The sequence below is a fragment of the Ooceraea biroi genome, chromosome 5 (assembly GCF_003672135.1).
Source record: "Ooceraea biroi isolate clonal line C1 chromosome 5, Obir_v5.4, whole genome shotgun sequence".
NCBI classification, from domain to species: Eukaryota; Metazoa; Arthropoda; class Insecta; order Hymenoptera; family Formicidae; genus Ooceraea; species Ooceraea biroi.
This window is the reverse complement of record NC_039510.1, coordinates 15,806,231-15,834,210: the sequence shown is the minus strand read 5'-3', so window position 1 is coordinate 15,834,210 and position 27,980 is coordinate 15,806,231. Positions and strand designations below refer to the sequence as shown.

Here is a 27,980-nt window from a genome sequence, read left to right as displayed (position 1 = left end):
AATCTGTCACACCGGCAATCTACGGGCGTAGCGCACACTGACCAAGCATGCGCGGTGTTTTTTCACACGCTTTTTATGCTTATTTTGTTCATAGTATACTTTATAGCAGCGAAATGTAAGATTACTTGTGTTAAGGCGATCCTGGAGTCGTCTGTATTACCGGCGGAATCGGTGATTTTCCCGCATTAATTTCCAAATTGCTATTACACTTCGGACACTATATTTCTTTGTTTATTAAATGATGCTCATTGGCAAATAAAAAGATAATTTTGTAATTATAGTTAAATACACGGTATTCTCTGCTTTAACCAAAATCAAACAGTTAAATAGAAATTATTCTCTACTTTAATCGAAAGTAAAAACTGCGAAAGACCTAACCCAACCCAACCGCGTTTTTTATTTAAAATCGGGAAGGTCGTCTGTAGTATACTTAATTACCAAATTATCTTCTTATTTGCCAATGAGCATCATTTAATAAACAAAGAAATACAGTGTCCGAAGTGTAATAGCAATTTGGAAATTAACACAAGTAATCTTACATTTCGCTGCTATAAAGTATACTATGAACAAAATAAGCATAAAAAGCGTGTGAAAAAACACCGCGCATGCTTGGTCAGTGTGCGCTACGCCCGTAGATTGCCGGTGTGACAGATTTCCTAACCTCGAAACTGTCACTTTTCAGCACGTAATAACTTTTTTTCTACTTCAGAGCGACGATTTTCCTTCTCGCAATCGTGTTTTAGGACCAAAATATACATTTCTACCAAGTTTGAAGGAAATCGGAGAGGAAGGAGCTCTCCTTCACAATTACCTTCAGTTCCTCGTCGTGGTACCCGTGTCGACGTTTAGAGTCTCTAGTTGTACGTGTTCACGTTGGAACAACCGTAGCAACGAAGTTTTGTAATTGTACGCAATAGTGAAGGAAGAAACAAATTGTTGCGGCCTTTTCTTGCAAAGTCGAGTCGTGTAACATACGCGTGCATATTTAGAAACAATGACGAAAGAGGAGGATCAATTCGATGGAATGTTGCTGGCGTTGGCGCAGCAACACGAAGGTGGTGTTCAAGATGTAAGTCTCGTTTCCTTGCCGGTTGAGGTTAAGTGACACAATTGCATTTTGCCGGTTGTGCAGGAAAGTATACAAACGTTTTGCTTTTTCTCTCTCAGTTATTAGACACGATCTTCAGTTTCCTGGCAAGGAAAACGGATTTTTATACCGGCGGTGGCGAAGGGGCAGCCGAAAAGGTAATTTTCCTCCATGTGTATGACGATTGTTATAAGTCTAAATATCATCAATAAATATTCTAAATATGAATTTAGAAAGTTCTAAGTCAGGTATAACTTGTATGGTTCCTTCATTTGCAGCTTGTTATGAGCAAATTCAAGAAGCATGAAGCTAGCGCTTTAGCCAAAGCTGCCTCCGATAAAGCAGAAAGAGCTGAACAAGAGAGACGGCGCAAGGAGAGGCTTGAGAAAAAGAAGAAAGACGAACAAGTCGAGGAAGAGAAAATAGACAATAGTTCTAAAATAGTTGAGTTAACTGATGAGCAAGCTGCCAAGCTGCAGGAAGAAATAGACAACAAGGTATCGTATACCGTCAAGTATCGTTTTAGTATTAATATTTTTTTAACCTATAATGAATTATTTATTATAAATTTTACAGAGAAAAATAAAGTTTGTTATCAAAAATTTTGAAACAATTAAAAAATTAAAAGCCTGATCTGTGACGGAGATTTTTTTTTCATCTGAGAGTAGTGGTAGTGAATGTCTTAATTAAAATATAATTTTACTCAGTTTAATGAATTATAACAATGTTGAAGTAAATAATTTTTATTGCAAAGAACCTAGCAAAGGACGTTGCTGTTGCGGGACCAAGTGGTGATAACAATAGCGTGTCTAAGGGAAATGATGCAAATGAGGAAGAAGAAGAAGATGATGATGAAAAAGAAAAGAATAAGCTGAAGCCTAACAGCGGTAATGGTGCAGATATGCCGAATTATAGATGGACACAGACACTTGGAGAGGTGGAGGTAAGTCTTCCTCCAGTCTTCCTTCGTCCAGTGTCACATTTTACGTACGATGATGTAAAATATTTTTTTTTAACGCATCTAAGTAAAAAATATTTTTAAATGCTAATTTTTTTTTCCTGTATATGAATACAGAATAATTTAGCATTATTATATTTATTCCGATAAAAATTTTCAAGTCGTGATATTGCAAGCTATTGGGTAAATAATGAAGCAAATGATTTAAGATACTTACCACATTCAGCTCGTCATTTTCTGACTGTTGTACGAATATCAATATGTTGTAAAGGATGAATGGTATTTGTAAAGGTACGAATGAAACAACGTGTAGTATATTTGACAGTTTCTTGTTGAATCGACGATTAATTAATACGCAAGTAATATCACAGACGCGAAAAGCGATCGACGCGACCGCCCCTCAATGCTTTTCCATTTATGTTTGTCCCTGGAACAACGTCCCGACGGTCTGATGAAGGCAGTTTGTTAGTAAAGATTAAATTATGGGCCCTAAGTGATACATTGATACACCGTCTTGGTCCCATTTCGTCGATTGCTTCGAACTGTCCGTCGGCTTGTCCGTTATTCGTTATTCGTCGAAAAGAAATCAATCTCAGAATCCTATCGGACGATCAGTGATGCTTTAGTGATTTTTCATCGCACTCTCCTTTCCTCGGTCATCGGCTCACGATAATGTTGCCGCGATTTACATTAGTGAACGGTAAATCGGTCGAGAACCAACCGACGAGAAGCGTCGCTACGCCAAAAGTACGTTTCATTTGGAGCAATCGCGAACCACATCGTGTATCACTGTCGTCCGTAATCCCCTACCGCATACGTCTTCTCCATATGCGAAAAAGATACGCGGCGTGCAGAAAGATGTCATAACCGCGCGTGTGAGACGCGGTGAAGAAATTTCAGAGAAAGTCGCTCGTGCTCTACATGACACGCGCTAAGGGCTAATTAACATGAAATATTACAATATTCGCGGGATCGTGTCTCCCAGCACGATCCGGTGAATCCGTTAGTTCCAGCATAAATATACAAGGCTATCCCATCGCGAGGATTTCGTTAATTCCTTAACAGTACGTCGCTCATTACACAAATGTAATTACTGGTTTTCACGTACCACACTTTTGTCGCGGTGCAATACAGCATATATCTATAACACACTACTAACCGTCGCCGAGAACGTTTACTAACCGAGAGCGGTCTTAACGGCCGTTATTAACGCAAACGTTACATACACATATAAATACAAGTAACTCGAATTAATTATCGTGACTGGATTGTGCTCGTTAACTTGCTCGCTTCCTCGCCCTCTCTCGTTTCCATACAGATCGTCCCAATTTTATTCCGTTCTTCGTTCGTTTCTCCATTGCTCATCCCTATCATGACGATCATCATTCACGGTCACATGTCGTCGCCGCCGCTGCTTTTTCCTCCCGTCACCCTCGGCCTAGTTGTACTTGTCGCGAGCCCTCACTGCAATCAGAGGTAAACACTGAGGTGAGGTGGTTTTGCGGATAGTGAATCCGCGCGAGATCGCGCGCGATGTTGAAACATCGATGTGGCAATAAGAGTTCGCGCGGTGGCCGCTGATGCTGCAGATACTTACTTTCCATGTAAAGGATGCCAGCAAGCAGGCCGACCATGAACAGAAAGCTCATGGTGCACACGAGCACGGTGAGCTGATTCCGCGCGCACCAGGACTTCCTATAAACGGTGACCGGTCTGCCGAGGCCGTTCACGACCGTGAAGTGGGTGCTGCTGGCCACCGAAGCAGTGTCCATCTGCTTTGGCGCCGTCACCGTAGGCGGGTGTATAGCGGCGAGATTCGCTAGATTCGCGGCTGTGAGTAGCAGTGTTCCCGACGCGGCGCTCTGTAAAGCGGATATTAATGATTTCGATCATTATAATCTGTGAAATTTAACGTTTCTCTCTCGGGTATCGTAGATGAAAGTATAGAAACATTTCTATACTGCGCTCGGAAATACAAAGTAACGTATTTTAAAAAGTTGGGCTTATCGTTCTTAATATAAATGAAGATTTTATAATACCAACTTGGGTCACTCGTGGAATTTTATATCCTCGACATCTGCCAATTCTGTAATTATGTTTGTGGAATTTACGATTAAGGGGCTTTCCAAGATTTGCATGGGAAAATTTGTTAAGTCTTTTAAATTAATTCCGGTCGTTTAATTAAAATCTGACGTCCAAATTTAATTTAAAGTCGTTACTATTCCTTTAATTTCACAAACAGACATTCGAAGAACACTATATTTACGTGTGTACTGGCAGTGGATCCTTGAGACGACGTCGACCCTCTCGAGGGGGAGTTTGGATGCAAGTGATGAGCCCAGCTTCCATTCTCGCTGTCCCTCTCGCTGCGTCCGACCAAGGACGGCCTTGGGATGTGCCAGGAAAGCGGGCTGGCGGCAGCTACCGCCGTTGTCGCCACCGCCGTCGTCTCGATCTGAAACCAACGTAAATCGACATGAAGCTTTGATTGCGTAATCGATAATGCCATGTCGATTGCACTTCTCTACTCTCTCGCCCGCATGTCCTCCACTTGCGAGCGCGTGTCGTTTATCTGCTCGCTGGAGAACATTACCTACTCTACATACAGCTACGCGCGGTACCAACGCGTAAGCGCATTAAACGCGCATTAAATTGGCAGGGTTTTTACGCGACGATGAAATTTAACAGCCCGCGACGACCGTTTTGTTATTGCATCGGCGATTAATTCTGCCTACGTATTCTGATCCAAAAGCGAAAAGGATCGACACGAGATCACGAGATCGTATTTGGTAATTTTCAGCAACAAATTGGAATTGACTTTCTACGGTCACGTTTGACCTGGTTTCCTCCGTGTAGAGATATCCTCAAAATGTTTTTAATTTGCCATTTCGGCTATAGGTGACATCGATTCGCCGGCTTTGGCGTGATTTATGTCGCTCTTAATGGGCTATCGTAATTAGTTTTTGTTCTAATGCACGTGTCCCTTTAGCACGTGCGGGTATTCACGAGTCACTGTTGCACTAACAGACTAGACTGAAAACGTCGCACTCGAATGCCAGTGTTGGATTATACTTCGTTTAATTGCTGTTAAAGCAATTTTCAGGCGATTTCAAGTTTCATAGGATGCGGCCTACTATCACATCTCCAAATAACTACGTACACGGAATAGAATGCATGATATCTATTTACTGTCAACCGATGTAAGCAAGTAAACGTATCATACTTGCAATACGTCGTTCAATAATACGCTTTAGTGAACGTCATTCAAGAACCCGTATTTTTTCAAAACGTGATTTCGAAGATGCGCGACGTCGAGCGACACGTCTCGCGAAGCATCTTCTGCTCCCACTCTTCCTTCCTGCGAGAGGAAGATTGACGAGAATTTCGGCGTCTCCTGGGGGCGTGGAGCACCTCGACATTCCGGTTTGATCGTTGCACAACGCCGTGCGCTCTCGAATTCCGCGCGCCTCTCCGCGCGTTAACTTTGCCGCCGTTGTTTTTGCATCGATCTCTTGAGACGCGACAATGCGTCATCGTCGCCGTTGTCGCTTCCTTTCCGTGCGGCCAGCTGCACCCTGGCTTTTTCGTGCATCCGTCGTACTCTTCCGAGGCCGCGTTATGCGCGCGTCCAGCATTTCCGCGACTTGGCATCGCGTTTGCAACGTCCGCGCGCACGCACGCACTCACAGGCCGATTACGCCAGTTAATTGGCGATTTTCGCACGTAAATCAAGTGCATTTCACACCGGTGTGGCCTACCTTCGCGGCCGGGCGCCGCCCAAGGACTGCGTCCGCCGCAAGACTGGACGAGTTTGCACGTTCTTTTTCGTCCCCAGCGTCGGTTTTTCAAGCGCGTGCGAATTGCGTTCGTCCTGACCAGTACGGTCACTCTGATGGAACACTGCGTTTGGTACTGGATCGCGTTTGCCCTCGAGCGAACAAAGAAGATCTTTGATTGAACCGCCTCAGTCAACTAACATGGCAAATTAATGAGAAACTCGTGTATTTATTTGCGGCGTCGATTATGGTCATCATGGGAAAATGCTTGACTTTAGAAATGGTATATTAGGAACTTGGTTCAAAGTGAGAAGAATGCTAAATTTCCTAAACGACGTGTAGCGTTCTTTTTCGTTTTTATATAGTCGCCTGTTGAATTTGCTTCTTGCAGCTTAATGATATCGGTTTTAATTACGTATGGGTCGTTTTAATTAATCTCGAGTGATTGCTCGCTAACGTGAATGATTACTCCAAATTAGGAGTACCATAACGAGACGCATATAAATTGCGATGCAATGTAGGTATGGCTGATTTACTGTCTGACAGATGATTACGATAGGAATCATAAACTGGACTTGTATCGAATATCATTTCAAAAGAAATGGAACTTTATTCCTTTTGAAATGATGTTAAATATCGCTGAGAGTCGAAGCTCTTGCAATCAAGCAGCAAGTGCATCATTTGAAATGAGTGATGGTCGACATTCCGCGAAATATAGAGCAAGTGTTTGCAGCATGAAAGGAGAGCACTCGCGAAAACATCGGGCGAAGCGGGAGTTCCGTGACGAAATCATCAGAGCCAAAGTCACGACGGTGACAGGCATATTTCTTCGCGAGCCGATACCTCTTGAAAAATCCTCGTCGTTGTGCGAGAGCGAAGGATGGGAGGAACAGCCAGGCCGGAGAGAGAAAGATAAGGGGAATGGCGACGCTTATGGTGAGGGGTCGTTAGGAATTTTTGTGGAACTCAATACACCGGTCAGCCTCGAAGCGCCGCACCTGTGCCGGGCCCACGTAACGTGACACCCTGAAACGGATTTTGAACTCGTGTGCAGAGCTCGTTACTAAAAGGTGTCAGATGTGGCTTTTCTTTGGGAAAGGAAGTCGCGAGTAGCAGCAAGTGCATGGCAAAGGCTACCAGCTATGGAAATTTATTATCGAAGTAAACCAAGGACACGTTAAATGCCGTCTCTCTCGGAGGATGCGTCTAGGTTTGACACAAAAATTCCCGCGTCTACATCGTAAAGAGAATTCCATGATTCTAAAGGGTATGCGAACGACTCTGCCCCTTATCTTTATGATGTATGAAAAGTCGAATGTGTGTGATAGGCATCGACGTAACGTCAACCGGATTTGCATATTAACGTTTGCGAGCAGCTCCGCGTAGACGTTTACGGTTTTTCTCATTGATGGTCGACGGTAAGAGTAATATCGCATGCGCGGAGAAATTCTGCTCGGAATGTCCTTGGTGTCCGTATGATTAAAGTACAGCATTAAGTTTGATATTGGTGCATGTGTCGGACATTATGAAAATGCGCGCACAGTTCGCGATAGCCCATTAATTGCGTCGCCACTCTCTTAAAGCTACGCTATTCCTCATTTCCGTCGTATACCGCATAATTACGCTGTCATCGCACGCGCCTGCAACCTTCCAGAAGTGTATTAAACACGTTCTTTTAGCGAAGGTGAATATTCTATTAATGCAGCGAAACTGAGCGTAATACGGGTGCTATCAACAGTATTCGGAACAAGGCTGCTGATCTAGAAAAAAGAAAAATGTTTTCTCGTTCATCGTTAAGATTATTATGCTGTATTAAACGAGCACGCATGATTGCGAGATAAACGGTAGTTAACGTTAATGCCGCGTATGGCAGACAGTCGTAATCGTCGTTATTGTACATCCCTAATGTAAACGTCCTCATTAAAAAAGACGGTGTTCGGTGCACTCGCCATTAACTCGCCAAGATCCCTACCATCAACGTCGCGCGCAATCGCGGAACGATAAAAACGTAATCAACATCGCATCGCGCCTTTTTTCATCCATTGATCGTGTATCCGTGAATGACCGTTGACATTTCGCCGAGTATGCATCGTCCATCTCTTTCACCGTCATGTATTAGACATATTGAAAGCGACACCGTTGGGCCCATGAGTTTTCTTCGGGTTTATATCGCGTTTTCTTCTTCCTGCCTTACGTAAAGGCTTGTAGTAGGAAGCCGGCAACGCGCTAGTAGATTTTAATATTGCCACAGGGCACGAGGTTGACTCATTAATCGACAGGTTCGTAACGTTCGATGTCAAAGGCATGCACAAGTGTCAGCTTGTGTCAGTTTGCACCTAAGGGCATCGTTCCTCGTTATAGATGACTCCCGGTAGTCTATTTTGCTTGTAAGTAGCGAATGAACGTCAGTTCGTCGGATGTGTGAACGCTAATGAGCGTAAAAAGGTATCTGTTACAAGGTAGCGATAATAGACTCCGCCGTGCGACCTTGTGCATCTTGAAATGGATTATTTTACACTTACGCATCGATCGTCTCGATCCGTCGCGTATCGATCGGTAGAGTCGCGGAAGCGGCAACTTCTTACGTTCGCCATGTCGAAGCAGACTTTACGACTGCAATTTTTGCTGACTTAATTATTGGCGGACATACACGTGTTGCTTGTATGCACAATTGCATGCCTATTTCAATGCTCGCAAACCACCATGCGGCAAACCGCCTCGTAAAATCGGCCGTGCTTTCTACCACGTGCAAAACGGAAAATAAATCATGAAATTCCTTCGACGTCTTCGAGGAAAAGGTGAAGGATCGTCATCTTGCGTGAAATAGGATGGAAACATGGTTAATTGCGAGACTGCGTTTTTAAATACAACGACGGCATGCGAATAAGCGTCACTTTTCAAGAATAATTTTTCGCGTATGTACAAATGCTTAATTAAACTTCTCTTGTATTTGAATAATTCTATTGATTCTATAGTCACTAATTTTCTTGATTTTGTCTATTTTATTATTTATTTCTATCCTATGTGATATATAATTTTTAATATTTTTTGAATGCAGTGTAAACGAGGTTGTAATCTTAAAGATCGAAATTCGAGATTGAAAAATTTTAACGGTTTGTTGGATGTACCGTTGGTTGGGAAGAAGCAACTCATAGGAATAACTGGAATTTCAACAAAATACACGTAGGTAGACAACTTGGAGCAAGGGTCTAGACTACACAATACGTAATATATACGATCATCTATGATAATAATGTCAAGGTGCCAATATCTCTTTAATGACACGCCTTTTTTATAAGCTGATTGACCATGAATAAATCGTCTCATAGAATTAAGTAATTCAATGTAGAATGAAATTCTTTCCATGCATGTAAGATTGCAGCATTAGTATGCTCTGTTACTTTGCAGTCATTACCTTTCTTCCACAACATTATTCAAGGATAGATTTAATAGCGGAGCAAGATACGCTACATTTTATCGCGAATCTATCATACCATTGCGCCCATTGAGCTCACATAATGCCTTCATTAAACTGCCGTCAACTATTAATAATCAGGATGTTGTAGTCTGAGCCTGCTTAATGTGCAAAAAAGTAATTAAATTCATTTCGCCTTAATTTTACTTGTTCCATCTATAATTTCATTGTTTAAAGCTTGCTGAGAATGCTTGTGAGGTACGGCGTTCTCGTGTCAGAGATTGATCATGTTATTCGAAACAGTGTCGTGTAAACAAATTACGCGGGAAATCAGTTAGGAGAAATCTAATGGCTTTATGAGTTCAACAAACTCAATGGACATTTAAAATAGCGTCGTGTATTGGCGATTATAGCTTTTCAAGGTGTACGCCGACAAGGAGTGCTCTTCAGTATCTTTTGCGCAATTTATCATGCATTTTGCAACATTACCACATCGCTATGCGGTGGGGGATTTACGATCGTTGCCGCGAACAAACTTTGCCAATTTCTTGCAGCTTGGTTCTGTAATCCGCGATGCATCGATCAGGGAAGACTATCCCTCGGCGAGACTGTCGTTGGCCTCGAAGTCCTTGATTATTCAGCTCGGCTTTGTAACACGTTTGCGGACGAGTAGATGCGTACGGACACGTTATGTGCACGATTACGAAACGAGTTTCCACGATTACGATTATGATTACCTTTCGCTGACAGTAACTACGTCGCGTGCAGCGATCGCCTACGAAATCCTCTTGGGAACACGAGATCAGTTGAAAAGATTCAGTTGAGAATTTTCCTGGAGAAAAAAAATCGCTTTCATCTTCTTTTACTAGCTAGGAAATCGTTGCATTTTAATGCATTGAAGCAAGGAGACACGCACGTGTTGGATGAGAACGGAGAGTTAAATTTGAGTTTGCGGAATCGAGAACAAAGCCTCATTTTCGTTGACGATCGTCGCGCATTATCAGATGGAATCACGCATTCGTTGCAAAATTTGATGATGTAATTGTGAGCGGAATGTTACTTGACTCTCCGTTATGCTCTATTTCTCGTGCTCTTTCAGAATTCATTCCGAGCGATCTTTGAAAACTGACTCCAAATTGATACATACGGCGTATCACTTTCCACCTCTTTATTAATGTGTGACTAATTTAATCGCGAGAATATAATACGCCAATTTCACGCGTTACATTTTTGAGTCTTGAATTAGTACGATCGAGCGTAATGTCAATATCTTGTCACGTACATTGAGAAGTATAATTTATTAATTGCTGCATGCTTATTATGGTCTGCAATGTATTGCCATCGAGATCGCGCGATCTCATTTTCGAGGACGCGTTGGCAAAGAAACGCAAGAAGTATAATGTAGATCGATTTTGCCCACCTGTCCTTACCGCCGTCCTTTTTCCGTGTCTCATATCTGGGATGGTCGCCCGCGAGGTCGACCTGATTGCCAATTAGTAGATACCAGATCGATTTGCAAGGAGAAAAAAGACCGTTGCAGCCGGAGTACGCAATGAGGAAAGTTTGAGCGATGACTCCGAGTGCGAGGTATGTGCTGACTCCTTATTGGTAATTATTCCCTCATTATTATGAACGCCTCTGCACCATTAAAGCCATTGTGACAATTTATCAATTTGGAATTCGGTCTTTGATGTCGTGAATTGATTTCTCGATAGGTCGAGTGCCTTTGCAATTGCTTTGTGTTTTTGCATATCCCCGTAGAAATTTGTATGCAAAGGAGATGGTATAATATCTCAGAAAACACACACAGTGTGTATGCTGATTTTCTCGAAAGGCTTAAGAGATGGTTAAATGTTTAACGTAAGCGATTGTTACGGGAAGATGAAAGTCGTCAAGCGCAGATACGTACTCCGAGTCGTTCGACAAGTGTTCGACAAGAATAGGAAGAAAACCATTTCCTGAAGCAGGGAGCGCGTATTTGCGCGTCAATCGTGCGCAAACCATACGGCGTATACGAGTCTTGAGAGTTTTCACCTCGTTCTTCCTGCCATAATTCATTTTCTCGAAGCGGATGTCCATAACGATTTTACTGCTGTGACGACGCCAGGACGACGTAAGAATTACACGACTTCCTCGTACCGATTTGACGACAAAGTACATTGGATCATTTTCTAACATTTCACGCAATGTTATATGCATCAACTGAAATCAAGTGGCTCATAAATCACACGGATCGCGTACTTGCGCATCTTGGAAAGTTATTTGCAGTTACATGATCAAGTGGTGTACTTGTAGAAACGCTTCTGCGGTAAAAAAATTCCTCTTTGCTTGGTGATCACGTTGAACGTGGCACACTTGATGATTTTTAACGTTTCTGACATGTCTTCTATAGACACATCAACGGTATTCCCGTATGTCATCTCCATAGGCATTTATAATTTAATTACTCTCCATGATCGACAGCTAGCGTAGACTAAATACTCATCCCATATTTCTTTTGTTGTCCACGCTGACATAACCGACTGTTCGTTTATCTTCGTTAGTTTCCATTTAGGCCTTCGACATGGCCTGTGGCGATTTGTCAAACGTAAAACGTAGGGGCCTAGTATGCGATAGGAGCTAATTTTGCGCGATAAGTTTTCGATGCTCATAATTCACAACATCCTCGACACCTTTACGGGCGTCCTCAGGTAATTCTCGCCGAATTTTGCAATTTTTCGGTACTCATCCGGCCTTGATGCGGACGCGCGAGCAGGAAGAGCAGCTAATCGATTATGTACGAGCGCCGTTTCTTTCCTCACGCATTTGGCGCAGCGTAACATTAATACTTTCCTGCGGCCGTGACGCTCACAAATCTCGACAACTTTCTTTTTCCGTAGTCTAATCACGGAGATTCGACAGCGTCACACAAGATGTATGTACCTTTGAGTGGTACTTGACGCGGCGGGCCTCTCTCCTCTTCGTCTCCGTGCTTTCGACTACTTTCTTTCCTCGCCCAAGGGCAATTGCGAAGTTTCGTCGTTCGTTTGAGTAATCAGTGGGTAATTTCGCTAGGACAATCAGAATGTATTGTCATGTAAGCCTTGGGTCTGATGCTGATCGGTAGATGGTAGACTCGTTTATTCGATCCGGTACCTGCAGCTGTGTTATTAGCAGAAATTCCAGTGTGAGCTCTAACGAGCTCTATATCAGCATGGGAATTGCCATCCATAAATTCGACATCCTTACGGCCGCTTTCTTCTTTCTTGCACGTGCGATTTTACGCACGGTCACGGTTGACGAGGAGTGTCGTAAGAACAGCACAGTCTTCCGTGTTACGAGCACGGCTACTTATCAAAACTAGCAGCAAGTCGACTATAGGAGTGGAATGTCGGCGGTTAAAGCACGTTGATAATCGTAATCATCGTGTCATGATGGCATCATCGTTATGAAATGTCACACCTACGTTCCAACGAGTTCGAAACTCGTCTGCGGCTAATCACCGTGGCTCGGACCTTCTCTGGGTCGTCGTGGTCTCTGGTGGCCGACACCAGATCGATTTGCATTTACAACGTAAATAAAGAGCCCGTCAGGATGGCGCTCCGTAAATTGCGAAATCGCCGATGGTTACGTCCGACTCGCGTGCCAAAGGACGTTGAAGCCGGCTCCAGCCTTCTTCCTCTTGCCTCTCTGTTTCTGTTTGGAGTTCTCGTACGGAGTTCTCGTAGCCGGCATCGCCGAATTCGATCGTCAATCGTTCTCGAAGTCGATCGGCCGTGTCACAATCCATCAGGGTCCTTATGCAGTCTGCAGGAATATCGTAACCGTTCTCTCGTGGAGGCCATTCGTCTTAGAACGATCGGTTGTTTATCGAAACAAAGGACATTTTGGAAAGTGCGACCTAGCAGAAGACTGTTTGATGATGAAACTTGCGATTCAGCTCGATCCTTCGTGACGATCAAAGATCGATGAGGTCTGACGACGGCACGACGAGGAAGCGTTAACTATGAAGCAAACATTGCAAAATGTGCACTGTTAGTAAGGTAGTCGAACGACCCGTTTTCGGTGAGTTATAGTCGCGTTTCTTCCATATTCATTAGGATCTTTGAGGCGCTTTTGTGGATCTTTGCGAACACCGGAATATTCCGAAGGTCCGATGCGAAGGTTTCAAATCGGAAGAAAGCTCGGTACACATCTTGCGCGATCACGCAACTTAACGAAATGTTTTCTCAAGGAATTCGGCAAGTCGGCAGTTATATAATTGCAGCACGTTGTAACGTTTAGCGTTTCTCGATGTGATAACATCACTTAGTCATCGTTTTCATCTCTTTTCGTCGAATACATGGCCGCTTCAGGTGCTCCACTGGCCGAAATCGAAATTGGTGCCCGAAGTCCTGGCGAGTGACAGCCGGTATGCAATTCGGACGGACCGTAAGTTATAAATAAAAGCTTTTAAAGCCTTGTGATACAGAGTAGTTTGCATTATGTAAGCCATTGCATAAGTAATATACAAATGGTACACATACGATCGCAGATAAAGCAGATGGAAATGATCGAATCGAGAGCCCTTATGGTTTTAGCGAACGTATATGCATTATCGGAATTATGAACTTGCTGAGTCTCGCGCGTTAAGAAGTAACTTTCTGTGTATAATGTTATTCACTTATCGAGCTTGTGCTATATTGTGTTGTTATCGTATAAGCGCCGAAGGGAGTCGACCGAGTTATTCGTTTATTGCCAAACCGGTTATCGAGCACACGTAAATTTAAAAAGAAGAAACAAAGTAGCTTGTAAACGTAAAACTTAATTTGCTTTTAACGATTAAAGCACCAATGTAATGTCGGTAATGTAATGTTAACATTAATTTAATCGGGTTCTAGTACACCTGCAATGGCCAACATTTGCACTATGAACGCTTATAATATTTTTGTAGTTGGATTCAGTGCAACAGTCAACATTGCATTCAGTGTCAGTGCTTGTAGATACATATTGCTTTCTCAATGATCAAGATCAGTAGATAATGATCAGCTATTTCTTATTGAGATTAGTTGCGTTTGAAACAGGATATCGTTAGTAGAGTATTGCCTCGATCTAATTTATTTTCCATTCTTCAACGAGATTTTTTAAACTCAGCGTTTAAACACAAAACAATTCGTTTGATGTCAATTTATTTCCTAACTATAAAAACTTATTTGTTCTAGCGAAAGATTTTTCTTGAATAAATTTACGTGACTTACACGAATCCAATTAATAATCTGTCATGTAGCGATTTTTTTCGCTTATGTAAATTGACGCAACTCAAAGTAATATTCCGTTGTATGTGAATAATCACATCGACAATGGAAGAGAGAACATTTTTAATAATGCGTTAATGAAATGGAATGTCGAAAAGGCTGAGTTTAGCTTCTCGTTCATCTCAAGCGGCCGTCTGCATTAATGTCGTGGGATTTCCCTAGTTGGCATGTTGCAACCAGTCGAATAATTCTGTTGCAAGATGCATGAGCGGGATCCGACTGCGAGGCGGATCGTCGCGCTAGACACGACACGCGGAAAGTGAAATCCATGAATAGTTGTACCGATCACGTTCCCTATAAGATTGAAATAATCTTAGTTGGCGGTCAATGACTTCCCATGGATTACGGAGAGTCTTTGATTAGACGCGAAATAAAACTCGTGTATCTTAAAATGCAAGCGTGATTTTATGCTCAATCAGAAACATTGAGCAGTTTTTATGTGAAAAGAAATTGCTCTTTAATACAACAAATTGCATCTGACGTTTTATATCTGCATAACAAACGAATTTTCACGTAGAAACTTCTTTCATGATCCGAAAGCTTCATAATTTAAAGAGAAGTTTAATGATAAACGCACAAAATGTATAGCGCAATATTTGCCACGTAATTGTCGATGTTTTCTTCATCGATTTCGCTTGATCGGATTAATCGTTCGATGATTTAATTCTGGCTGGATGAAGAATTCTTTGCGCGCTTGGTCGATTATTTTATACACGTATATATAGCGAAGTTTAAAAATATTTGGTAAATGAATTCATGGTCGAAGGTTGCTTTTAACATACTAGATGCCAAGGAAGCCAGTCATCTCTGACACAGTGTTGCAGTTTGCATGCTAAGCAAGGTGATAGGCTCGTATGTCGCCAATTTCGCATACACGGCTAATTTGTATCGTGCAGCGAGCACTTGCTCGGGTGCCGCATTGAACATTGTTGTTTCCGTTCGCTCGATGCAAACGACATGTCACGACGGGTATTTTTCGTCGTTAGTCTACACGTTCTGGTCCCTCTTACAATGACGTTAAGTACCAGCGTTAACGTTTACTTTCGAGCACTTTGCAGCCACTTCTGCACCTTCGTCGAGGCGTGCCGAGAGGCAAAAAGGGGCGAGATCACACCTGGCATGACTAGTCGTTCGGCAAACGACACTCGCTACATGCATGCATACCTCCCGGTCTGCCTTCTCAAGGTTTGGGATGCGCACAATAAAATCAAGCGGCGAGCTAAAATGTTCTACACGCGGTTATTCTATAAATAGCACCTTTCTTCGCGATAGAAGATGAGATCGGCTACGATAAGAGACTCTCGTGCGTGCGAACTTTCGGTCCTTCATCGAGTCATTGCGCTGTCACGCAAATGATCGATCCCGTGGCCTTCTAATTCGATTGGCAATCAATACTTAATCTTTTTCGATCGACGTTGCAGTCATTGTTACCAGATACCGTCACGGGACTGGCGTAGGCGTGTCTGTTATGAAGCTCGATCATTATCTAGCTGTCATTCTGAGGCGTTTTGTTTACTCATCAGCGACTCTGCCATTTAAAAATGTTTAGCGCCGTCCCGTCCGACGCGTAATGTTGCAATGTAAATTACGCACGCACGATGCAGAAAACGGGCGAAGTCATAAATCACCGAGTCCTACGGTTCATTTTCGGTGCTCATTGTATGGCAGAAATTTAAAGTTTAAGTGTGGGACGGGATGAGACAGTGAGGCATAAATTGAGATTTAAAAAAAAGCCATCGAACAAAATGTCCGGAGAAATCAAATTTATTGCAGTTGGCCAGATTGTCGGGACGTCAAACTTTTATCTCTGCGCGTATAGCACGACATTCCGAAAGATCCTGCCTGCTCGTAACAAAAAGTTAGTTTCTCGAGACTCGAAAGCGGCGTAGGACTCAAAGGGCGCGCCATTAAACCTTCATTAGGCGTTAGCACTTTCCGCGGTCGTAAATTATAACTCTCCCTTGTGAACGAGGACGAATTTTTGCATCGGACAAAAAGCAGCGTGCATCCCGTCAACTACTCGCGCCTCTCGCAGCCTGCGCGTGCTTCACACGCGCGCGTAACCGCGCGAGTGAAGTCGTAAACATTAAAATAACGAGAATTATGGAACTCGCGCATGAAATGATTAATGGCTCGCAGGTGGCTACGTGGATACCGCCTCGCTTGAGATCTCTCGTTCGACTCGCACCCGCAAGCTGCACTTGGCTTCTGACGACCTTAACGTCATAACGAGCGTTACGAGGGTAACGCACGACTGCTCGTAAAGCAGACTCCAGGGATTCGAACGAGACTTGGAATGTAATCGGTAATCGAAAAGGGGAAACGCCCGGCGCGCCTGTTGCGGAAGAGCGAGATAAAGAGGAGAATTTAATTCGCGTTTATATCAAGCGGGAATTAGAATTTTCTAGGAAATGTTTGTCGCTTTGCATTTTTATGGCATGCATACGCGATGAGGCTGATCTGTTCCGTGACTGCTGGCAGCGTGAAAGTTTAAGAGTATATCGCCGGTATATATAAGTGAAACCGAATCTTTTTTACCATGAATAACTCAACGACCCGTGTTGCTTCGCGGTTGTTGCACGGGCTTCGGTAAAAGTCGCGTCATTATGCGCGCGCGCTCGCGGGCGACGTTATTGTAATTAAGTGCCGCGCGTTAAGCGCAAACTTGCCGTCATAGACCTACCGTAACGAAAGAGCGAGTCGTGCCGCTTACTATCGCTCCAAGTTATGGAACACCGCAGACTGCCGAACAAGATCTGTAAAACGAGATCAAAGGATACCTGTGCGGCGTGAAAACGATATCGCCACGCGCCCGAACGCGGTTCGCGAGAAACGGAATGATCAGATCGACGAGATGTCCCGAAAACAGCAATCATAGTTTCGACGACGGGTCCCGCGAGTAATGTCGAGTTGCTCGTTTTTTTTTCTTTCTCAAGTTCCGCCGGAACGTACGTAACGTACTTCCGTATCGGAGAAATTGTGTAATTATGCGTGACGCGTGATTCTCGAGGTGCATTTTCCTTGAAGCGCAGGTCGACGTCTTCTGTCCCGCTGCACCCGTCGTCGAGCGTTCTCACGAGTGATAATTACTACATACTTAACGCGGGATATCAGCTTAGCTCGCGAGCGTTCGAGCGTTATTTTCCGCGCGGTTGCTCGCCGCGCGATCGACCCGAGTCTGCGTATTCTCGTATATGGGAATAATACTGTCCCTCTTTTCCCAACCGGCAGCGGAGACTCGCGGTGCCACGTTTTTGCATTACATAAAACTCCGACGGGTGCCAGACTTATTAAGTATTCACGGTGAACGGTATTACGATATATAGCCGTACATGTTGCCCGTGAACCTAACGTATTCGACGCCTTTTACCAGAGTGCCCGATTATTAAGACCGCGTAAGGCTTGCCGTACGCATTCGTGCGTTGAACCTGTTTGCTCTTCTCGGGAGAGCCCCAGTCGCGGTTCTCTGAATAAGAGATCGTCTCGAGTGCCGTCATAAATCATCCGACAGGCTCCGGGACCAAAATAGATCTAACACGTTGACACGTGCACGTTTTACACGACGATGCCACGCGCAAGTGGTCGTTGATCGGTGGACAGAGTAGAGACGTTGCCGCATGCCTGGACGATCGTTTTACGATAGAAAGAGGCCGTATAGCGTAACGACTTCTTAACCGTCTACCTCAAGATTTAAGGCGTTCCTCGTAAACACGCGTAACCGCATTGGCGCGTTGGCTCATTGATCGTTTCACGTTGATCGGATCCCTCGACCCTGTAGAACCCTGCTCGCGGTTCCTTTGTGTCGCGCCGCGTTTCCCGCCCGACCGAGGAGGAGAGGCGTTTGTCGCGCAACCGTGAAAGTGCCTCCGGGTCTCGCGAGGTTGAATCTCAGACGCGGAGATCGGAGCGTGGATGAGCAGCAGCCATCTGAATTGCGGAAGAAACGATGAAATAGAAAGCCGCCGACGAGCGACAAAAAGCGGAGGGAGCACACGCACGATTTCCGCGTGGTGCTGTCGTCTGTGCGCCTCCGCGCCTTCCTCAGCAGCCATGAAGATCGTTGACGAGATAAGATGTTACTACATGGCTTATCGAGTCGCATTTATCCCGTAATGGACTTACGTTTCTAACGAAATCCTCACGGTTGGCGCTGGATGCCTCTTCCATGTTGATGCGAGTCGCCGATAGGGGCGTCGATCCCTCGCGAAACCACCCTGACAGAGCACTCTCCTCCAGATTGTCACCGGTGGCTGGTGGTGCCTCCTGTATCCTCATCGGTGCTATCCGGGAGCTGCTTCTCGTCGACTCGAAATCCCTCCTCGTATTAATTCACGGATTCCACAAGAAACCCACTGTCGGTTAGTCACCCTTGGCTAAGGAACAAAATAATCGGTCAAATTTCTTCCGTGGGTGCTCCGTGCGCGGCTATCGGCGTGTAATTCGAGATCCTCGCCCTTTCTCTCGGGAGGAAGGGCTCGCTGCGAAGCGCGTGTGTCCCGGGGAACGTGTCCTCGAAAACGGAGCTCAGCGTCCTTTCTCTGTTTCCGCGGAGCAGGACGTGCCTCTCGTCGTCTCTCGTCGATCTGGCTTCCCCTTCGGACTCTTATGCCGCGCTACGCCCGGCGAACTCGCTTACGACTCTTACGAAAATCCTGCACGGAATCACCACCGAGGGACGGACCAGGCAGTGCGCTCTGATCACTGTTTCATACGTGTTGCTCGCGCGCTCCGCGTCTGTTCCACGCGTCCACGCTTGCTGTAAAAAGGAGTACCGCACGCCGAATATCGTGATCGTCTCTCTCGCATAAATGCGACTAGAGCCGCCGCCGCATCTGGCCTTTGGACTGGCTGGCAGCAGTCCACCGGATCGGTTTTATACCTTCGTATCTCCCACTCTGGCGGACGTGCGAGCACGCTCGTGCTCGCTCGCTCGTTCGCTCGCTCGCTCCGCGGCACGTCGATTCTGCACACGGGCAATTCCACCACGGCCGAGAGGATCGATCTTTCTTTTCTTCCTCTCCGGACGTACGTACATACATGCGTGCGTACGTACACATGTACATACGTGTGGTACGGCACGCACGAACATATGGCAGTGGCGACGGCGGCGACAACGATGGTCCAGAGGATGCTGCGCGTCCTCCAACGGACTTGGAACGCTTCCGATGGCACTGCTTCTAAACGCAAGAATAAATGGGAAGTTGAAAGAAGGAACTACCTGTTTATGCTTTAAGTTGCTTCGGTTTATGTGAATTTCATCGGCCGGTCAGGTGAACTGATCGATCTCGTTTCTACGGCTGCGGATGCAGGAAACGCGCAGCGGGCGCGAACACCGGAGCGCATTATCTTTCCGGTTACTGTGCGAGATCGTTACGCCGCGTAATGAAATCGAGGAAGTACGCGAACTCGTTCCGTTCTTATCTGGCGAACGCCGCGCGTATCGCCAAACCACGATATACACCTTACCACGGGATTTCGTTCTTGCCAAACACGGACGGGGAAAGGTGTGCGTGCTCGTCTTATCTCGACTTCCGGCTGCGGTTTTAATAACGTGGCTGCAGCCGCGATCATTCGCCGTCACTCCTCGGCGCCACACGGAGACACTTGTTTCCTTCACCACGTGGATATTGCTCGTGGGGAAAGACGACAGCGAACAATATTGCACGAGTTATGACAATGCGTAATGATACGGCGCTCCCATAGCTCGATTGACATTTTATTAATGCGACCGCAATGGGGCAGGGGAATTTTAATCGACTTCCGTGCAATCGCTCTTAGAGAAGATATGAAATCCTTGATGAGAGAAATCCCGTCGCGGTGAGATATTAAATGACCTCACATTATCGTTAAATTAAACATTCACTCTTGCTGTCACGAAGTATCCCTCCCTTGCTTTAGCGTGTAATGAAATATCCGCTTTTTTTATTCCGTTTTTATTCCTGTAACGAAATATTTGCAGTCTTGTACTTCGTAACTCTCGCATGTCCTTCGAGCATGTTTGTCGATCGTAAGCATGATCAACGACCGGAAGAGGGTTCGTCTTATCGCACCACGTTGGTTTCTTATTTTCGTGACGGTGCCTGCAATCTGGAGCTCTTCCGTTTTTCGTCGACTCGTATATCGCTCACAATTTTCTACGTGAATATCACACGGCAGACAGTACGTGATACAGACGTAACCAAACCGAGACGTATCTCGTGTCTTTCCTGTTGCAAACTCGTTCTCGGTGCAGTTTTGCGTAGGTAACGATGCGGTGGGAAGACCTCGTAAGGCCGTAAACTGTTGTCGATTTAGTTGTTTTTGTTACGTGCGTGACGTGATTAAAAGAAAGAATGTTGGCGATTCAAAAGCATCCTTTGCATCTTCGTATACCGGCATGGTTTTTGCTCACGTATGCCGTCGAAGGTAATTGCACTCTGTCTTATGTGATATGGAAGAGTTGTGCGAATTACCACACGCTCTTTTCCGATCGGACGAATTGGAACAGAACGGAAATAGCTACCCGCATAATATTATCGACATTTCATAATACGCAATGCGATCACGTTGGAGGCCAAATGTTCATTGTTATTCTGCTATATCAGCTGTATCATTCATATTTACGATAGAAAGTTTAAATAAATCTCGGATGTTAGTTTGGACAACGAGAATTGTCTCGCGAAATGTCCAATTTCCTGTCAGATTTTGTGAGAATGCCCAATTTTCGATATCGTAATCGATTCGATATCCTTGAAGAATCGATCGGCAGGATGCAATCTGGTGCAAACCCTTTGGAGAAATCCCTTACGCGATGAGGGCTGGGATTACGTGTGATTTGCGGGTGACGTGACTTCCGAGTCCGAGGTTCACGAAACTTGCTGTAATCGCGACCGAACGACCATCCTTACGCAATGTTTGTCACTCGGAATACCGGCGGCCCGTTTCGTAACCTTGAATTCCGGCGAGCAAAGGTGGCTGTTTCATTGGCATCCAGCTGATCCGCATAAAATCGTGCTGAAATCGGTTCTGGGAAGATCTCCCCTCTGACGCGTTCCATTTCGATCGGATGGGACTGACTCACACGATCGCTAGCTTGTCCGAGGATGATGACGAGGACATGAGTATGCGCGTTTCAAATCAGGTCTAATCACCACGTTCGGCTTTCCGCGCAAATTAAATATTCAGCTCGGAAATTGCGCTCGCCTAGTGCTCTATTGCATCCAAGGACCAACTCGCCCGGCTTCCTTCTTCGACCGCTTCCTTGCTATCTCTCCCGATTCCCTTCCCGCGTCGTTCAGCTCGCGGCCCGCGAGAGAGATCTACGAGGTCGTGATCTCGCGGAGCGATCTCGCGATCGTCGGAGTCAAGTGCACCGTCCCTCCTCGGCCGACCTCCGGTTGCCCCAAGGCGAAAAGTTACGTGGCTTTTATGGACAGCCCGATCTCTCGCGGGTTGCCATCACGGACATCTCGCGAAACTCGCCGTTTAAACAGACCGTGGCGCGTGCTCTTTCCCGCGCGAATATCGCAGCTGGTGTCAAGTGATTCGTTAAACCGCGATCGACTTCCCGACTGCATTGTCAATTAATTTCGGATTATCTTTTTTCTTTATTCTTTTTGCAACAAAGAGAAACGCCGCGGCGGATATTCTCTAATTGTTGAGCAAGAACGGACGCGAGTCAACGGACTGTGGTCGCGAGATTAAGAATAGAATTGTTGATAAGACGGTAATTAAGCAGAATCACCTTGAATCCTTCGTCTTGCGGATATTTATGGCTGCTGATTTTCTCTCTCGGATACATGCTCCAACACGATTCTGGCTGTTTCTGATGAAATCGTAACGCTTACTTGCGTGGCCATTTTAAAGCATTATTACATGAGAGACTGTAGTTTCTAATTATTTATAGTGTGCAAGAAATATTAATGTGTCTCTGAAGAATGTATTTGTATTAGAAATTGTGTCTTTAAGTCAAAGATGCCGTATGAAAGAGAGTGCAGTAAAGCAAGGGCATTCCGCATACTTATGACTATGCTGTGCAATTAGTCATCTCTGTAATTGTCTGCTACTTATTTTCTTAAGTATATAGCAGAGGACAAAGTATCGTACGCCATACGATAGTACGATGTTAACGAAGAAGGCACTCGCGTACAAGTCGTTTAAAGTTATTAGCCGCGTTTCGCAAACATGCATTAATCGTCACCGGCGAGTCATGGAGCGTCGTTACTTACTTGTCGTTGGAAAAAACGAGTACGTCCTCACGTGCAATTTGTACGCTTTCCATTAACGGCGATTGCGCCTCGATTGAAATTTAAATGTGACCACACGAGTTAGCACGCGCGTGCGGCGCACCTACGCTTGTCATCCAACGCAATGACTCGCGTTTATATCAATCACGATTAACTGCATACCTGGGGAATCCACTTACTCCTTAATTACGTGAGTGTTTTGCTGAGAAGCATTTTATAAGCTAGGAATGACGGATTTTAAATCCACATAGTTCAAATTTTGCGACATTTTTATTGTCCTCTCAAGGCGAAACGACATTTCTCTCAGTTATTAATTTTTCTTTATTGCTGACATGACAGAAACACCCCATAGAAAAAATATTTCGTTCATACATGGATATATCCAGTCTGTATGTAGTATGGCACAACGTTCGTACGCTAAAGTTCCGTTGGCGGAAGTCGACGGGCCGCACGCCTCCGGGATTTTTTCTACTTGGGGTACAGTTTTGTCTCATGAATCTATTCAGCTCGTTTCGGCGGAGCAAGGCCGTGCTTTCGACAACTTCCTGATCCCCATCGCTCGCTGCCGCCGTCGTCGCCGTCGTCGTCGCCGGGAGGAATGCGCGTCCGCACGCGGTAAAAACGCGCACGGTCAATGATATATCGATCTTTTTCGATCCCGAGCAAGGCCGAAAGGGATTGGCCACTTCCTCTCCTGCGCCTCGCGTCGTGCTATGCACTTGCTGTTTCTTTTTGTCGTATTTTTCTCTCTCCCCCTTTCCTGGTAGCCGTATTTCGTTGGTCGCCCACTCCAGCACGAACCTTCGCTTCGAGAAATTAATTACGTGTCTACGTCCGTCTACCTGTCCCTGTCCCTGCTGCGTACCACCTTTATGCGCCTCCTCCCAAGCTTGCTCAAGACTTGGCGCAAGTCGATCGTACTACGCATTCAACGCTACGATGCTGGTTGCACGTACGCGACGATGAATGGCCGAGCGGAGCCGCTCACGAGATACGTCTGCATGAAGGCTCTTTGGAACGGGCACGGCAAAGGTTCTCGGCAATAAATGCACGAAGCACATTCGTAAACTTAGAGCCTGTCCTTTATGCTCCGACTTAACTGATAGACGTTACAAACCCATTATCTTGGCTGAACCTCGCTATGCAACTGGCAACGTTTATTCGCTTGATTCCATCAGCTTGATTCCTCCATGCGACGTAAATTCTACGCGGTTTGTGCAGATTATGTAGATTCTGTTTGATTATCCGGCAGACTCTTCTGCGATGAAGTGCGCGATAATGGCGTCCATGAATATTCAACCGACGATGATCGCCACGAACTGTTTTTGTAATCCTAGAAGATAACTTTGGCGATAATAATATGAATAATCCGCAGCCAACTGCGGTCCCAGGAGATGTCAATCCTATGTCGCGTGGCGAACCAAAGAAGCGCAGGCTAATTAATCTGTTACTCGTAGGTCGTAATCATGGTGTCTACTCGTGATTAGCCTGTCGCCGCAATTACTTAACTGGCGTACCGGTTAATTGCCTCCAAGTCCCTAATTGTAAGTCACGTTTTCGTCGATGCACGTAAGGTGATTGTGACAGTGCGCTGTACAAGAATTCGCGTAGCACCATACCGCTATTATGGGATACCAAACTTTCCCTATAGTCGTGCCGAAGACACTAGATGACGAAAGGAGCCTGGGCGGGTTCAAGCCGACGTCGCTCGAGTCGTTTGCAAAGTGTGAAATGTCTACGACATTTAAACAGTGCCTTCGGTCACCTATAGCAAATCACTGCTGAGGAACAAGCGAAAATGTCAGTAACCTTTAATCGAGTGGAATGAATCGTTACCGTGCAAAGGAAGTGAAATTCATTCAAACATTTATGTACTATAATATCGGATTTATTTTATTTGAAATAATAGTAGAAATGTCTCGATGATACTCATAATGACGTTGTACAAGCATCATCTGGTAGTCGTCGTTCACGAGACATGTGAATGCGCAGTATTCTACATGCAAGAAGCTTTCTCGTACAATATCCTCAGGATCTCGTCGTCATGTCACTCCGTTTCAGCAAGCTTTAATAGTACCCTACGCTACGGCGTTGTGCGCGCGGTCTCATGCCTCTCATATATCGCTCAAGAATCCCGACTTGGCCTGCTGATTAGCATGGCGACGTAATCGAATACATCTTCGTACTAATCTGCATGAAAATAAAGCCCGGCCAATTGTGCCGTAAGATAGCTAGTTCCGGGATAGATCGCGCGTGCTATTTCTTGCACGTGGAGGACGAATGCGTGGTTCGATCTGTGTGATCAGACTCGCATGTACGAAAGCCGAGATCGCGCAAAATCCCACGATTAAAACGGGCCGAGGTGAGCGCGGAACACGTCGTTACACGTCGGGAAACGTGGAACCCTTCATCAACGCCGCGGTACTTCGTGAATGGTTCCGTGTGAGAGAAGCGGTGCCCGTCTGCGAACCCGGACACGGCTCCCCCGTTCTCGCGTGTTACGTTATTGCCTTCGCCGCTCCCGATCCGATCGCGATCCGTTTATCTCATCGACCCAGAACCGTACCTATATCCGTGCCCGTGACCCCGAGATACGTGAAGCCAGATTGCCCGCCGATTCCTCGTTAAATTTCCGGATGTAGATTATGTCGAATTAGATCTCTCGAATTCGAGCTGTGCATGTGTGAAAGTATCGATCGCATTCGAGATTAATAATATCGAGTAATAATCAGATCAGTAAAAAGCGTAACTGTAATTGTTATTTGGAAGAAATATTTTCGTGGAAAGTATTTGGTGTCTTACACAGACGGTTTTTATTGAAGAAAATTGTTGTAATGGAACTAAAGAAATCGAATATAATACTTTTGAGCGTCAAGCTGTGACATGTGAAAAGATATTTCAACGGGAAATCAGAGAGGGAAGACTTTCCCGTAAGCAAACACGTAACATTCAATTAACAGAACACTGTGATAATTGGTATACTCGCGCATGCGAATTTCTTATATATGTATATATTAATATACCAGCGGAATTGAAATTTTAATATTGCTTTGTACATTCTACTCGTCTAATCTCTAATACGCGAGCGAGATACTTTAAGTGCAAGAATATTTCACGTAAAGGCACGTTTCACGGTATTACGAGCGCAGAGAGTTGAAAACATAGCATAACTCGTGATTAAACTGCAAAGGCGAGGCTCTTTTCATTATAAATTCTCTAGATCTTTTTCATGATTGTGCTATAGCGTAATGAACACCTAATGTATACTCATATAAGAAATATCCTGCAATCTAATTGGAATCCAGTTTAATTTGCTTTAAAAACCGTAGATTTTGATTGGAAAACCTAGAAAATTTTGATTAAAAGTGTGATTTTCATTTTGATATACGTTGTAATTGATTATTGCTACGGTCTGTGTTTTAGAACTTTCGCAAACATCCGTTTAATATGCGAGCTCATATCGGCCTCGTATCTCCCCGAACCTCCATAATTTTCTCCTCGCCAATTGATCGGCATACAGAAAAGCCCGTTCTTGAATGCGGTGCGTAATTTGCTTGCCATATCCGGGCCATGAATCAAAATCCGCTTAGCTATTTTTTTCCAATGCGATTTCGTTGGCGTTTCCCGGTTTAATAGTTTTAGGAATGCCTGACTGAACGAATTTACGACTGTCTTGAGCCGTGAAGCACTTTCACACCCACGCATCCGTTTAGGAAACGCAAATTCCTTTGTTGTGCGTGATCATATTTGCAACTATCGCCGTTCAATCTGAGAGAAGAAAATCCACAGAAATCAGCGTGCATGCACCACAATTCGAGGAACTCATTTATTTGCGCTTCTTACGCCCGTGCCTATTGCATTCGATTGCTTCGTCGCATCGTCATCGGAAAATTATACGGTTTAAATATCACGCGTGATCTCCGAACTCATTTGCGAGTCTAACGTATGAGTTCCGACGTTTGTTCCAGGCGTTCAGAGTGTTCGTTACATCGCCGCTGAGCGTAAAACTTCTATCTATAAGAAGATATCTCGCGTTGCGTAATTGCATCTCAGTTTTACAGAAATACGGCGCATTTGCTTTCTTCAAGACTCGTCATGTCGTGTGCCACGATTAGTCTCGCTCGCGTCTCGTTTTAACATTCCACGCATCCTTTCCGCGTGAGATGCGTGATCTCGTCTTACGCTTACCGTTCGTTGAATCAAGGAAGGAAGGACGCTGGGGAATTGTGCAAGCAAGTGCTTCGGCAAGGAAATCTCTATCTCCGACGTGTCGCAAAACACGTGGACGATCTTTGCGCGTGTGGCTTAGGTAAGCCGAAAAGAAAGTGGCTATCGGAAGGAGGCACGCCTTCGTAACGTACGTGCACACGCTTGTATGCGCGCACACGTGACTACGTCGACGTGTTGAACTCTTCACGTGCTCCCGAGGAAGCTGTTACGTAACGGTCCACGGACTCCGGTAGTCGCTGGTTCACCATTAACGATCGATAATATCGACATTTTTATTATCCGAAGAATGGGAGGTTTACTGAAGGAAAAAGAAAAGAAGAAGTAAAAGGAAGGCGAGGCTGCTTCAATATTTGCCTTGATACAGGAGAAGTAGACAAAGAAGACGGAGTAAACCTCTGGAGATATCTTCGTTGAGTGTAACGAGTAGAAAATCGTATCATATATCATATTATATCATCAAATTAATCGAAGGAACTATGTTTTTTTAATGTAATATTCTCCTTCATGCTGTAACTTCACCTTTCTCCTTAGATTATCGAGTTCTCTTAAATTTCTGACTACATCTTGATTCTGCAAGATACAATCGTGAACCTTTATCGCTACCGCACGGAGTACTCACATTGGAATATAATCCGACGCGATTGCGGGGCTGGTTTCGAACGTTCGATTACGATAAACACTGGTGTATAATTAAGAACATGGCGCGCATCGCACGTCAACGATAACTAACAGCCAAGTTACGATCTGCATCCCTCGCGTTTGCGAGATTCGACGGCGCTGTCTTTATAAATTACAGCTGCCGAGTGGCAGTAACTCAACGCCTGGCCTTCGGTAGCGAATTATAATTATGCCGAGCGTAGCAAGTCGTGAGCAACGGCCGTCGTGTCGAAGCGCGATGCAACTGAGATTCATGGGGCGTGTGCTGGACACCATGGACGATCGCGCTAGGCGCGAACGCGCGCCCAGCTTCCTCGAGCCTTCACGAGCCGATGATTAACGAGCTCGACTGGACGTGT

The 27,980-nt window shown here is 45.0% G+C and overlaps 2 protein-coding genes across 3 annotated transcripts in view; one reads left to right on the top strand and one right to left on the bottom strand.

The window, feature by feature from the left end:
• Positions 1 to 832: 832 nt before the first annotated feature.
• The window catches only part of LOC105286472 (nuclear migration protein nudC), a 67,652-nt gene continuing 40,504 nt past the window's right edge, over positions 833 to 27,980 (top strand). Inside the window, exons 1-4 of the mRNA XM_011351445.3 lie at positions 833 to 1,069; positions 1,168 to 1,245; positions 1,366 to 1,584; positions 1,842 to 2,030. Of these exons, the coding sequence (XP_011349747.2) occupies positions 995 to 1,069; positions 1,168 to 1,245; positions 1,366 to 1,584; positions 1,842 to 2,030 (561 nt within the window). The 5' untranslated portion in view covers positions 833 to 994. The remainder of the gene's footprint in view (positions 1,070 to 1,167; positions 1,246 to 1,365; positions 1,585 to 1,841; positions 2,031 to 27,980) is intronic.
• Positions 2,358 to 19,546, bottom strand: LOC105286471. 2 transcript variants are annotated; one of them, XM_011351444.2, is made up of 5 exons: positions 18,632 to 18,713; positions 18,192 to 18,436; positions 4,312 to 4,500; positions 3,643 to 3,907; positions 2,358 to 3,509 (listed from the first exon to the last, which is right to left on the bottom strand). In XM_011351444.2, the coding sequence occupies exons 2-5, from the start codon at positions 18,231 to 18,233 to the stop codon at positions 3,484 to 3,486; spliced, it is 522 nt and encodes a 173-aa protein (XP_011349746.1). In that variant the 5' UTR covers positions 18,234 to 18,436; positions 18,632 to 18,713; the 3' UTR covers positions 2,358 to 3,483. The 2 variants fall into 2 exon arrangements, with proteins under 2 accessions (XP_011349746.1, XP_011349745.1); XM_011351443.3 differs by lacking the exon at positions 18,192 to 18,436 and having other exon boundaries at positions 18,632 to 19,546.

Excerpts from the sequence above, each read along its gene's own strand:
- LOC105286471 (XM_011351443.3), bottom strand. The coding sequence starts at position 18,784 with ATGAGGATACAGGAGGCACCACCAGCCACCGGTGACAATCTGGAGGAG. Across the intron at positions 4,501-18,631 it reads GTGAGGATTTCGTTAGAAAC|ATCGAGACGACGGCGGTGGC; the intron begins GTAAGTCCATTA and ends CGTTGGTTTCAG. Across the intron at positions 3,908-4,311 it reads GATCCACTGCCAGTACACAC|AGCGCCGCGTCGGGAACACT; the intron begins GTAAATATAGTG and ends TCCGCTTTACAG.